The sequence below is a fragment of the Pristiophorus japonicus genome, chromosome 5 (assembly GCF_044704955.1).
Source record: "Pristiophorus japonicus isolate sPriJap1 chromosome 5, sPriJap1.hap1, whole genome shotgun sequence".
Classification (NCBI taxonomy): Eukaryota; Metazoa; Chordata; class Chondrichthyes; family Pristiophoridae; genus Pristiophorus; species Pristiophorus japonicus.
The window spans coordinates 103,693,448-103,707,543 of NC_091981.1; the positions used below are offsets into that span (position 1 = coordinate 103,693,448).

Below are 14,096 nucleotides of genomic sequence, written 5' to 3' on the forward strand. Positions count from 1 at the left end.
CACAACCTATTTATTTTCTTTCTCCTTCTACTTCTCCAGCATTGGATATTAGAAGTTGATTGAGTCATGACCATTTCTGATATTTCATACTTACAATTTCAAGAAATCGAAAGCATTTGTTTCAAAATGTTTTAACCATGTGCTTTTCGGCTGCCAGGTCTAAAGTAGACAACATTAACCACATCTATAAAATCGATCTAATCATTTCGGGTTAAAAATAGAAAACAAGACTGTTAAACAGAATGTACAATCATCTCAACTACAAACCGGTCAAGTTTAAAACAAGGCGCGAAACAGAAGCTTCGACCTGAGTTTCTCTCTCCAACTCATCCAAAGGTAACTTTTAGAAATTAAATCAGACAGAAACTGCAACTGCCTGTCTGGATTCCAGGAGGGGAGCGGGAGCTTCGGCTTCTGAAGTTTTCTTTCGGAATGAGGTGGCGTTCAAGGGACAGTTGTAGACGAAATTAAGCTATTATCCTTAATATTACTGTCGGTAGAAATTAAGTGATATAACAATTAAGAATGCCCCCTCCCCCCAAAAAAAAAGAAACACCTTTTTGGTCTAAGGAAATGTGCGCGTTTAGTCGCGTGTGCGCGGTGTTTACCTACCAATTGTTGATTTTGTGGCATATCTGTACAATATGACATGTATCAATGCGGCTTCGAATTGGAGACGGTTTTGTGCTTAAGTCATGTTATGTGTATTTTGTTCGGCCACCTTTGCAATCAAGTACAGCCAGCAATGACGGTCGCAAATGTAGCCTTTAAGTTGGGATCGGGAGTAAACAGTGTGACAAAGGATTTAATCTTTAGTCTCTGGCATTGCTGCGTTTTACTACGAGTCAATTTTAAGCCGTACTCGAATTGTCACTGCCCCCCCCCCCCCCCACCCCACCTATCCTCTACGTTATAATTCCAATTGTTGTTATTTTAACTTCTGGTGCTGGATTAAAGCTCAGAAAATGTTGATAATCCAAAGCAGGTTATGTAAAATATCGTTTTTGTTGAAGTCAGCGGGATATGAAGGCCGGCTGTACACGCATAGGGTTTGCTAAGGGGCCGTCTCAGAGGATTCCTTATTTTTGGTCGTTTTTTTTTAACACAAACGACTGCTTAGAATTATCACGGTCGACCAGAAATCCATAAAAACTTAAATGTGCTTTATCAAAAAAATTGAAAATGTTCCCTTTTGCAGTCCCACTGTGCCCATGAAACGTATGATCATGGGAGCAGACAGAGATTTAATGGGGGAGTGGGGGAGCGGGGGGGTGGGGGTGGGGGGGATAACAATTGCCTTCTATACTAGAGTCTCAGATAAAAAGGCTCAAGCTACTGTACACCAATGCTAACTAGCAGCGCGTTTATGTGTTGAAGGCGGATATTTGTCTGGTTCTCTTGGTAAATATTTCATTGCTTAATAAATTGATACCATATTTGGATAATTTTATTGATGTAGTTTTGGAAAGGTAATGGGCTTAAACATTTATAACCCAGTCTCACAGTAAAACTGTAATGTGGATTGTGTATTGGTTTCTGCAGTTTCTAAGGACACTGCAGTCCTTTCTCAACTTTATGGGTAAGAATGGGGCGAGGACAGTGTGGCTCCTGTGTATATTAAAAACACACACACTGGGAAGTAATTGAAGCACCAAGGATTTTTTTTTGGGGGGGGGGTTCTCTCCTAGTTTCTAAGGTGGTCGTAACTGTTAATTACAACATTGTTAACAGTTAAGAAATATGGTTAACTCTGCCGAGAAGGAGGTTGAGACAAAAGAAATGGTTTCAGCATGTACATCAGTAACTTTGACTAGAAAAAACTAAGCACAAGAAACAGTTATAGAAATCGCCGAAATCCATATAAGTTATACAACACTTTTTGTCACGTTTAACGCGTTCCCCTTGACATAAGAAAACAAGGAAGACAATTTTATTTTCGCCGAGCTGTATCGATCGTGGGTTTTGCAAGATTTCTCCATCAAGGCGCCAGCAATAAACAAATGTCTGCAAACATTGCACCAAATGAGGTAAACGATACGCTGCCCAGTCAGTGGTAAGAGAGCGAACATAGAAAGCAGTGGAGCGAGTGGCGGTTCTCCAGTAAATAAGTGATTTCAAAGCCTGGGCAGAGCAGGCTGACCGCACTCATAGCTCGACTCGTTCTTAGCCTAGATCGTGAACTTAAGACTGAAAGCCAGACAGAATGAGTCTTCCACTCCGTTTCCTAAATAAAGATCCGAGGGGAAGATTCATATATCCACCACTTGCCGCACTGAGTAAGATTACTTGCAATTATTTACCTCTGATTTGCATTAACAAAATCTATGCAACACTTTGTGAAGTCTTAAAAAGACGCCTCAACCTTCAAGTGTACCGGCCATTGTATGTGCGCAGTGAATTCTTTTCAGTCTACCAACTAGAGCAAATATTTACCATTCGCGAACTCTGATTTAACATATATCGTCTTTTTAAAAAAAAATATATATATAATTATCTGTGATTCGCTTAGATAACTGGAGAGGTCGAAGAGAGATAATTGCTTTGTGTCTTAGAGATAAATCTGAAAACAATGGCGCCCTTTAACTGCCAATGTATTAAAGGGTTTTATAGGCCGGATCCTGAGACCCCTGAACAGTTTGCCCATCAGAATGTGTTTACAAATATATTTTTATACACTTTATGTAAACGTATAAGTTATATGGATAGGTAAACACCGAAGGCTGGCAACCCCGCGGTACTAAATTGCTTCACTTCTTTACATTTGATGTTTAAAACATAGAATACATTAAAACAGAAACACTATTCTGGAATTTTAAAAAGTCACTCAACGAGAACTTTATACAGCCGTTGCACATAAAACACAAACTAAAGGACACAGACCGCAGTCAAGACATTAAAAACAAAGACATCTAGAACATGCCCTTGTTGAATTCATTAAAGCTTACTATTCATTAAAGCTTACTTTTCACTAAATCTACAATTCTAACTAACTTGGTTAATTGTTGCCACTGCATTCTACTGCAGTAAAAGCGACGTGTTTGGGGGTAACTTACTGTTCAGCGTAAAAAGTTGTGTTAAAACAGAGAGAATCAAAGAATGCAGATTAAACAACATTTTATACATGCATTTCAATGCAAAGGAAACGGGCAATAGAGTTTGAAAAAAAGAAGACTACTATTGTTATACAAAAGTTTGAATAAAATCTAGCATAACAACAGAAATGGGCACACGACTGTTTAACTTGTTAATATGATTACAATATCAATACCAGTAAATTAAAAAAAACGTGTGCGCTTAAATTGAGTTCAGTGAATATTTCTGGAGTAATATATAACTATGATTCATTTGTTTTATTTTTAACCTTATTTCAGTTCAGCTATTTTACTTTTTTCAGAATTTTGTGCCGGGAATTCCGTTAACAAATGAAAATTAAGAAATAGCGATTGGATTATATGATTTGAAATTATCCGACTTTGAAAACGAACATTGAGTAACATTTCACAAGGTAAAGGATCTAACTTTGAAATTTGTGCTCGCAGTGAAAATTATAGTCTTTTACGCATCATTTTATGTCTCAGCAGCAGTTTTTGTCAGTCAAAGTTGTTCAATTAAAAAATGATCTAACAATTAAACAAATGTGCCGATGAAAATAAGTGGGACTAATGTCCAAGTTTTAAATCTATTATCTAGATTGAATAGAGTGAATTGTTTCCGGTGCAGTATTGTGGATGATACGGTGGTACCGTTTTTTTCAAATGAGAAATCTTAAAATAATTCTGATGTTAATTTGCCTCAGAGAATACAGGTGAAAATGATCAAATTATGCAGAAATCACGCATACAAAACACAAGCACATAAACATAGCAATGCGCCAGCACACTCATATACTCGTCCATGTTGCTTTATAATGAAAGAGATTTTGATTCGATTTAGTTGAAATACAGGTTTCGTTTATTTGAAAACGCAAGTTTATGTTAATCTCTATAATTTACAATAAGACGCACGAATTCTGATTTTATTTAGCATGGTTTTAAGTAAATGCGTACACAGCTTTCTTTTGCCGCTGACAGAATTGCTCACTGCCCTTATTCCCCCAAAAAAGCGGCAATTCAGTCGCTCAGGCCACGGTGAAGGTGACGCAGCGGGGGTCAGGTCACAAACCAAAAAGCATGTCCATGTTACGTATCACGTTAAAATAAAGTCTCTATGTAAAATATATAATTAAAGCTAATTTCTCACATCTGTCTCCTGTATAGAACTACACTGACTGGAACGCTTTCATTCAATAGTTTGATACGTCCAAACAAAGAAGAATGTGTGGTATTAATGTTCAATTTAAAGTCATTCCAAAACATAACGGAATGGTAAATGTCTTAGAGCAAATTGCAGTGTAACTTCTCCAGATGTGAAGAGTGCATATGCCATTTCTATTTAATGTACAGCTTCAATGTTCCAGAATAAAGTAAACGTTAACTTTCACTAATACATCCCCCTTCCTAACAAAGAACCTACTGTAACCATCAGTATCATGTTTTGCAATTTGCTGCTATAGAAACAAAACAGTATTATATTAAAATATTTTTAGCGTAAATTGTTATCTTGCTTGCGCGATCGGAGTTCAGTAGCTACGCAGCGGAAGTTTCTATTTAAAGTAATGTGTGTTGGGAGATAACTGTAAAATGCATTTGAATGCTTAAAAAGACCCAGCTAGCTGCACAGAATGCACAATTGTTACAATGTGTTTTGTCTGAAATAGCGAAAGAAGAAAATAGCTAATCTTTAAAAAAAATCGAAGAACGTGCAATTAAACTTCGGAATGTCTAGACGGTTCTATTTTCCGAACACTTAAATTAAAGCTCACAGCGGCAGGTCGGGGGCTAATGTTGGTTCTTTAGTTCCTCTTACTGTTTCTTACTCGTCTCTCACTGTTCCAAAGTGTTGGCAATCCCACGTGGAAAATCTTCAGTTTCCACAGTTTATTTGGGGATTTATCCAGTTATATATTAAACAAACCCTCAACTATTTAATCGAAGGTTTAATACATGTATACACTTTAAAGGCTACCGTTTCAGTAATTGCAAAATATGATAAGCTTTTGTGGAATAACAAATCTCATGTGCCCACCAAGAGCAAAGAGCGATTGCTGAAAATGTCTCTCTTTAATTATAAATCATTTGAAAATAGGCTGCCACTGACTTTTTGTGTATATTGTGGCAGTAAGCACGAAGATAATAATTGTCCGTAGAAATGCAGCCCTAACTTTAGCTGTTTTTATTAGTTTCTGATCATTAAAATAATTTAGTTCTGCAATACCCGAATACACTTTCTACGGCAAGGAAACCCCCCAGAATCAATCACTGGTTTTCTGTTATGCAAGTGCTAATCCTAGACCCAGAGGGCGCTGTGCCCTAAAATTTCCTCAGCTTCTAACTCATATGCATAAAATATTGAAGTTGCACTGATTCTTGATAGGTATGTACTTCACGACATGCATCGAACACTAGGTAACACTTCATTAAAATAATAAGCACGTAATAATCGGAACTTGTCATTTTTGTCCGATCGTGTAAAATAAAGGAATAAACTGAGAGGGAGAAATAATATTGCAAATATAGGCTCACAGCATTATTCGGGTATGGAAACTAAGTAATTTGCAATTTAACCAAACCAAACCATTGGACTAAAACAAGATCGTAATTCACATATAACTATTTTTACCAAACCGTTTACTAGATAAGCAGTCACGTAAATATATACACGCACACATACATTGAACACAGCACATTATACACGCATTCCCTTCCGAATCCATATCCCACAAGAATTTAACGCAGTAATAGTTGTCGCAAACAGTATGTTTATGCAATGTTTAGCCAAGCCGATTATTATAGGGAATGGTTACCGAAAGAAATGTTGTACAAGACAAGTGAGATCTCAATTCCTCTGTTGGCACAACTTAAGATCAGCAAGTATAGTGTTCACATGAAATTTAGTTCAAAATGTCACAAAAATCGTGCGATTAATTTTAGTTAAGTTCATAAATTCTGAATTGTAATTAAGTTTTATGAAATGTTACACTGCTTTGTATCCAGTTGCTTTACTGCTCCCTGTTTTTATTTTAATGCCTTTGTTAATTAGCTGTCTATATTAAAAATCACAAAATGTTTAGTGGATGACAAAATATGTACACCAATATGTAGACATATCTGGAAAAATGGAATGCATTAATTTCTGCTTTAACCGTTTAAAATTATATAGTGCGGGAAATGGAAATAAACTGATATCCCTTGAAATAAAAAGAACAACATTACAACAAAGTACAATGTTTCTTTGAAATATAAAAGTTAACTATTAACTGTAGAGAAATAAAACTGCCCGGCTAAGGCATATAAATGACAATATTATCAAATTAGTAAATCAAGGCAAGTTACACGATTCGGTTGAAGGTTTAACTTTCAATCAACATGTAAGAAACAGATAAAACAGTGAGAATGAATTATTTCAAGAAAATGAACAGTTATATATTTTTAAAGGAGAAAAAATATTATTTCCTTTGTATAAATTGGAAACACACAGGACCAGGCAGTACACAAGTTACAGAAATATGCTGTATCTTGAACGCAAAACCTAAGAACAGCGGTTGAGCATATTTGAACGTTGTCTGTGGTTTTGAATAATACATATGGTTATTTAGCGGTTAGAATTTAAAAATACAAAATGTCCCGGTTGTTGAGAAGCAAATCAAATTTAACATTGCAGATCAAATTATAAGAAAATATCTGTTAGTGTTTTGTGACAGTATTATGTTGATACTTTATAAAAGAGCAATCATGCAACATCCTGCAACAACAGAAATAAAAAATAATTAATAGAAAGATAACGGAAAAGCTTAATTCCAGAATTAAAATGACCTTCCTAACCAGCAAATCTGAACATGTACATTTTATATTGTTACTATTGTAAAATGTTTTATTGCAAGTGTTTTATGTAATCATCAAGTTTACAGAATTGTCTACCCTTTTTCAAAATTCAATTAAAGTCTGCTATGTTTGAAATGAAAACCGTGCACTTCCCCTTTCTCAGAGTTTTTTCGGACGAAATAAAATACATTTCACAAGGAAATTTCAGCCTTCCCGTCTTAAATGCTTACCTTAACTGTAACATAAAATCTGTGATTTTTCATTTATAATTGTGTAATAGCATTTGTTAAGCGGGTTGAAGAGTCTGTAAACTATTATATGGACTTTGGTCGAATAAAACGTCCATATCGTATCTACATGTAGTCTGATCACCTACCTTTTGTTAGCAAAACAGATATTTTGAAGCTGTTTTGAAGCATTCCGAACGCATTGGATTTAATTTATCTCTCGAGGATCTGCAACATTCAATTTGGCTTTAAGTGACGAACAAAATTCTTTTGGAACTCTTGCTTTGGAATAGCGATGGACAAAGTATTTTTTCTTATAGGTTTTTGCTGCCCTACAGCGGCTTTGACATTGATCTAAATTGCGCCACCCTGTGGACTGAACGTCCTATTGAAAGGATTCATTGTCACAGCTGCGGTAGCACAAAAACCTAAAACGAACGCAAAAAGGTATCTAGAATGTGAGAACAGCTAAAATCGAATTATTTGATTACGTTCCCCACATTTGCAATTCTAAATCTATTGCGGTAATCTTGCAAATATGCAGATAGCCACATTAAATAGGCTTTATGACTTGTCCTGCTGTTAGTAACCACAGCAACAGAGACGATCCCCTGTCATTTGCCTCGAATGTCACAGCCCCTTAATCTGGTACAATGCTGGTCTCAACTCCCTCTTCTGTGGAGCTAAAAGCTACATTCATATCTTTAATCACAGCTCGTATCATTCCTTATTAAAACAACCTCACACGCAATATTAAACTTCCGTGATATTAGATCATAACTCGCTAGGATCTCTGCGATCCTCTTGATCAATCTCTTACAATTTGTATCGGGCTCCCTTCACCTCCGGCGGGAGTCTAACCAGTATATGGAAGCTTCAGGGCTGGTTATCCCTTCACCCCCAAGGTTAGAGGTGACGTCCATGGCGCAACAGAAGTTCAAAGCCAGGAAATAAGCAGGAAAACAGAATGCAAACCGGCATTAAAAATATTGGAATATAAATGAAAGGTATTACAATCACTTCTAAAGTAAATCCCTAAAAATCCAATCAATCGCAGTGGAATGTTTGCCAATCGGAAAGCTTAGATTCGCAATACTATCCAAATTACAGAGTCAATTTTTGTTTATACAAAATAAACTAAGTTTAAACTAATTCGAATTCTGGCATTTCAACCGATTTTGTCTATGTGAGCAACACGACAAATTGTGTGGCATAACTTTGACTTGTGCCATGAGAAAACTACTGAAGTTGCATTGTCCAAAATTTTATTTCAATTTATAGGTTTTCGGAAAATAAACCAAAGAAAAACATACTAATGTATGTAGGATGATGTGGAATGTTATCCAGCTTTAATGATTGTTTTTACGTACATGAAACGCACAGTAATACAGTACTTTGCAGGTGTTTTAGTTTTCGTCTTGAATACCCGACAAAGTTCAAGAAACCTACATTGATCGCCATCAAGAAAACGCACCTTTAGTTACTTTTTTCCACCTTGAATCTCATTGTGCGCTCTCTGAACGTGTACATGCAAATCTTATACCCTTTAGTCAACTCGATAAATATAAATTATATACAAATGTTAAGCAAATGATGATATCACATTTATTTGAACTGCATTTGATTAAGACTTGCTCTTAAAATAATTTGTATTTCTTTTCAAAATCTAAATGATTAATGTAAAAAAAACACCACGTTCTGTGGTGCATATTCCAGCCTTTTAATACATTTCAGTGTTTTTCAAATTAAACTAGAATAACCAAAGAAAGTAATGGCGAATACTCGACCACTGTCATCCGTCGTTTTATGAGAAAGTTCAATAAAATCATCTCCTTTAATGATGGCAATGGTACAAACCACAACGAAACTTTAAATTAAATTGGTATAATAAACAAAACTATTTTTAAAGGCTGGTATATGTTATCAGGTAACGTGTGGACGATATTTGTACAATACGGCCTATATGTATATCGGCCTATAAAAAGCTTATACGGTGAATGTACAGGAAATGTTACCATTGTGCAATAAAACACGTATGTGTTTAATGAAAATCATTTCTGTCTTTGGTTCACACGGATAAAGATGGCTTCAGTATTGTCAGTACTGCAGACTTGTCATCTTTTGGAGGAATCCGTGAAAATAATAGATGCATGAGCAGCAGTTTTTTTTAACACTATTCCTATTTAAAACTGTCAATACACATTCATATTGTACCAAAAGAGCGATATATTTACAATACTTTGTGCTCAAGTATGCCATCACGGGTAGCATCTCTTCCCTTTGAAACGTTAAAAACTGCATTTGCAAATTACGACGCACAATGTGTCAAGTACAAATAAACACCAACGGATTGCTTCAGCAAGCATAGAATAGCCTGTTTTCGAAAACCTTATTACTCCAAGCTATGTAAAGTGTTTATATATAGCGCTCCACAGCTAAAAAGTTACAGATCTTTACATTTTAAACATAATTTAATTACACTTGCTTATTTTGGTGGCGAATATGAATTAAACGCCTTCGATTCCCATTAGCAACCGCTTTTTTACTATGAATTTCAGACTGGATATTTACATGCATGCTCTCCGTTTGGGGTAGTGGGGAGGGGGGGCGGCACTACTCATTGTTATTTATAGAAACAAAAGTGGATTTATTGTCGAGATGTAGGTTTTAATCCGCCTTTCATATACACACGTTTCAGTATTCTAAGCAGCGATGAGCAGACATTGTTTAGAGAACTGTCGAGCTAATTTCCCACCTTACGGAAGGTTCAGTTACAAAAGAACGAGGCTGGTTGCTACTCCGTGTAACTGAAGATAAAAAATATATATCCAATAGTTGTGATTGGCAGTGAGAGCCACTGAAAGCTTCCTAATCTAAAGCATGCGCACATTTTATTAGTTTATTTTTAAAAATATTTTTATATTGCAGCTGGTCCACAACAGTCAACTCTTTCTCCTTGGGCTCCAATACACAGGTCCGTACTCGTATAGAAGCTGCATTCTTCTTCGAATTAAAAAAAAATCTGTTTCGCTGAACTAAATCCAAGCATTCACCTTGGCATCTCAATGTTAATCTCTGGAGACACCCTTTGTACAAAGCATATAGACAACACAAGTGAGAATATAGTAGTGTGTGTGTGTGTGTGTGTGTGTGTGTGAAATCAACGATGAGCATTAATTCCAGTTACTTTTTAAAGTTGAAACTAGACGTCCCAATTACTTTTGCAAGGTTGTCCGGCCCGTTAGAGCTGTACTAAAGTGACTGCTCCCAAACTCGAACTTGAGTTTTTTTTACCTCTGCATTCTGCCCTGGCCGCATTCTTCGTAGAAGGAGAAATTGAGAAGGAGAAATGCCTCTTTGTAATCTCAGTCTAATCTCAGAGCAATGGATTCGTAGTGTAATATTGAAGGCGGTCCCTGTTTAACTTCTTTTCCTTCATCCTCCTGTTCTGAAACCAGATTTTAACTTGCCGGTCGGTTAAGTTGAGCATCCGAGAAAGTTGCAGCCGCTTCTCTTTGTTGATATAGACACTGAAAAAAAATTCTCTCTCCAGCTCCCTGATCTGGTACTTGGTGTAGGGACACCTCTTTTTGCGTGTACGCTGGCCACCTGTAACAGGTAAACAGTGCGTTAAAACTCAGAGTTGGAAATGAGAGGAACTATCATTTTTCCGTGCGTCAATATATGCTTTGCTGTGAACACATTCACAGGAAAAACTCTCCATGGCTCCGGATTTTCACACGCCGATCTTTGTCAGCAGTACCCGAACTACAGAATTGTTCGCTACAGCATTAACGCGTTTTTTCTTTCATATTGTGAATGGTCCTTGGAACAAAAGATGGCTGCCTCGATCTGCACTGATTGTAATGGTTGTGGAATTCTCAAGTCGATGCTGTAGTACTCCCATTCCAACCATATACATGAAAGTTACAAATGAGATTCCCGTAACCAGGGACTAGCTACAACTTTTAGAAGAGAAATATTTTTGAAAAGTGAATAATTCCAGTATGAGTGCAGTAAAGGCAGAAAATATTTGAAATGCAAGATATACAAAGTTTTATTGTATCTGAAGTGTTAAAACTAAAAGGGGTTGGGGAATGTGACTTGAGCTATCATTTTAAAAGAAACTGGGATGCACGAATTAGTTTCCTTAGGGGAAGCGACTTTATTATATAATCATTCCGTGTTGTAAAACTGGACATGGAGCAGCCTTCAGAAGTAATATTGCCGTGTTAAGACTGCGTCGATCGGATGTCGAGCTATAAAATGTGATTATTAAATATAATACGGCCACCCGGTCCTGAAGTAAGTTTTTATGATGGAAAGCTCCATGCTAAAGGAATTCTAGTATTTATGCAGCTGTTAACAATGACATTTTACCATGTTATGTTTTAAAGCGGTTACTTATGGAACTCAATACAACCTATAAATAGAGTTTCTGTGTCAACACGTGTGTTTTATAGAATTGCTGAGCTGTGTTAATACACGCAAAGATCACAATAGCCAAAAGCAATTTTTTCATGAATTTACACCTAATAATTTAAATGATCAGATTTTTAACCCCAATCTTACTTTTTGAGGTGCTAGTGGAAGTATTTTAATGCAGCGATTGGCTGGAGTTATTTCACGGCCAATTTCAGAGCTGAACACGTGATCTTGTCATTTATATAAAAAAAAGTTTTGTTGGGAAATCTACAGGCCATCCATAAACCCCCTTATATGCTTATAAAACAGCACATAAAAATTTTAACAGCAGCGCGCGAGATCGCAAAACTTTCTCTCATAAGTGGGCACTGATTCTACCTACTGGAGTTGCTGCCTTTTTCCTCATTGTTGCCGGAAGAAGACTCCGGGCTGCTGCTCCCGGGGCTGGTCTCTTTCTCCACGGACACCCTCGAAGTCTCCGAACTTGAAGTTGCCGCAGACTGCACTTTATCTGGGCTCTTCTCCCCGCAATACTCCGACTGCTGATTCTCACTGGAACCGTAGGCAGTCTCGAAGAACTGATCAAATCCTTGCGGCAGGACACCGTTCCTACCCACCGGGTTGTAGAAGCTGGAAGGCGCGTTGGAGCTGGGGTGGTAAACGCTGGCGCTATTTTTCATTAACATCTCGCCCATGGTGCTGGCAGGCAGACATTCTCTGTGCATCAGCTCCTCTGCGGAATAGCAATGGGGCAGATTGCCCCTGTGATGCCACTTATTGGAAGGATCGATGGCATAGTCTCTGAAGGTAACTTCTCGCACAGGTTGAACCTGGGGGATATTAGACGAGTAAGAGTATGTCATGGGGCGAGAAGCCGGTGTTTGGGGTAAAAAGGAAGGCAGGCTGGAGAAATCCGGACCCGAGACATAATAGGTGCAGCTAGGCAAATAAAGATTAGAGCCACAAGAAACCCGCTCATCAAAATCCATCATCGCTTTCTTGGGGTCCCCTAGCGCAAGAAAAGCTTGCATTCGCACAGCTAAACATGGTCCTTAGATGCTGCTGCCTCTTTGAAGCTGATCCGCGGAGTAAAAATTTGGAAACGTAAGCTGACGTGGAAATGTATCTCCATACATCGCAGGGACAAGCCAGTCATGTGACCTGATGCCTGGAGAAATTGACATGCATCACTTTGGATTCCCCCCTCGCACCAGGAGCGTAAAGCTCCTTACATCTGAGCTCTGTACATTTCTAAAGGGGAAAAGGAAAGCTCGAATAATACTGTAAAGGTGTTCAACCTTCACACCAGACACGCATTTGGCACATTTTCTTCACGTCGCTCCAATAAACTGACATGAAGCGAGGGTGCACGTAGAAACAACTGCTAACGATTTCCGCAATGGAAATATATCAAAAACGGTTTATTTTCTAAAAAGAGCGATTTTCGACCGATCTCATATATGTTTGTTCTGCTGGAATATTGTGGGAATATTCGGCATTTTTATTGGCAAATAATTCCCTTTACTTTCTTGGCATTTTAATGAGAGAAAACTGTGCAACATGCCTATTTCGCCTGCACATAATTTGTGAAATCAGGGATAAATAATGACCAATACCCTGTAAGAAACCTTACCGAAATATAGAATGGTGCGAGAGCAATCTTTAAATGGCCAAATCCTGCTATATGAAAAATAATATCCTTTATCTTCCCTAAAAAAAACTATGAGAGCACACAATCATCTTTAGAACCCACAAAGACCAAGGGAAGATAAGTTAACCCCTCCACAAGTTCGACATGGGCGTGGGCTTGTCTGTGTTTTTGTGAGTGCATCCAAATCGATATAAGATTAATTCTCCCATAAAAAATGAACCTCTACAAATCTGCCAAATGTGTGCGGTGAACAGGATTTTTTTTCTTTAAATTGTTATGCTGCTTCTGGCTTGCGGGCAAGCGGGCATGGTCACGTTCAACTCCAACACATACAAAATCCTCGCCCAATCAGCAAAATTATATAAATCAGGTATCCATTTATTCGAGGAATATTAGCGTTAAAAAAATCCAATGTGCAGTCCAATGTCACATTTAGACAGATGTTTGTTAATGTGTTATTCAAGACAGAACACTTGCCGTCACTGAAAATAAGTTTAGGATGAAACAAACAGAGGTGAACAAAAGCGCGTAAAAGGAAAGATGTTCTACGTGACATTGGCCGTGGGCACATTATTTTCATACCTGAATACGTAAACGACACAGATTTAGTGCAGATTGAGATTTGCTTTAAATAGTTGAGTTTAGCGAGGGATTTATTCATTGAAGAACGTCCAATAAAATGCAGTTTATTTAGGGAAACTCACCGTGTAACAATCGCTATGATTTAAATAGACGCTAAGGGTTTGAAAGCCATGCAATGAATCCTGTTGTTGTTGAAAAGAATGGGACTATAGAAAAGAGTTGATGTTAAACTTTGCCTTAGAATTTGTCACAAATTAGCTTATTGCGGTTCCAAAAACAACTGCGCAGTGC

At 37.4% G+C, this 14,096-nt stretch overlaps 1 protein-coding gene across 1 annotated transcript; it reads right to left on the reverse strand.

Annotated features, from left to right (window-relative positions):
* Window positions 1-10,089: 10,089 nt before the first annotated feature.
* Window positions 10,090-12,603, reverse strand: hoxa11b (homeobox A11b). Its single transcript, XM_070879926.1, has 2 exons — window positions 11,955-12,603; window positions 10,090-10,756 (listed from the first exon to the last, which is right to left on the reverse strand). Exons 1-2 carry the CDS (start codon window positions 12,601-12,603, stop codon window positions 10,524-10,526), a joined length of 882 nt encoding a protein of 293 aa, XP_070736027.1. The 3' UTR covers window positions 10,090-10,523.
* Window positions 12,604-14,096: the final 1,493 nt, after the last annotated feature.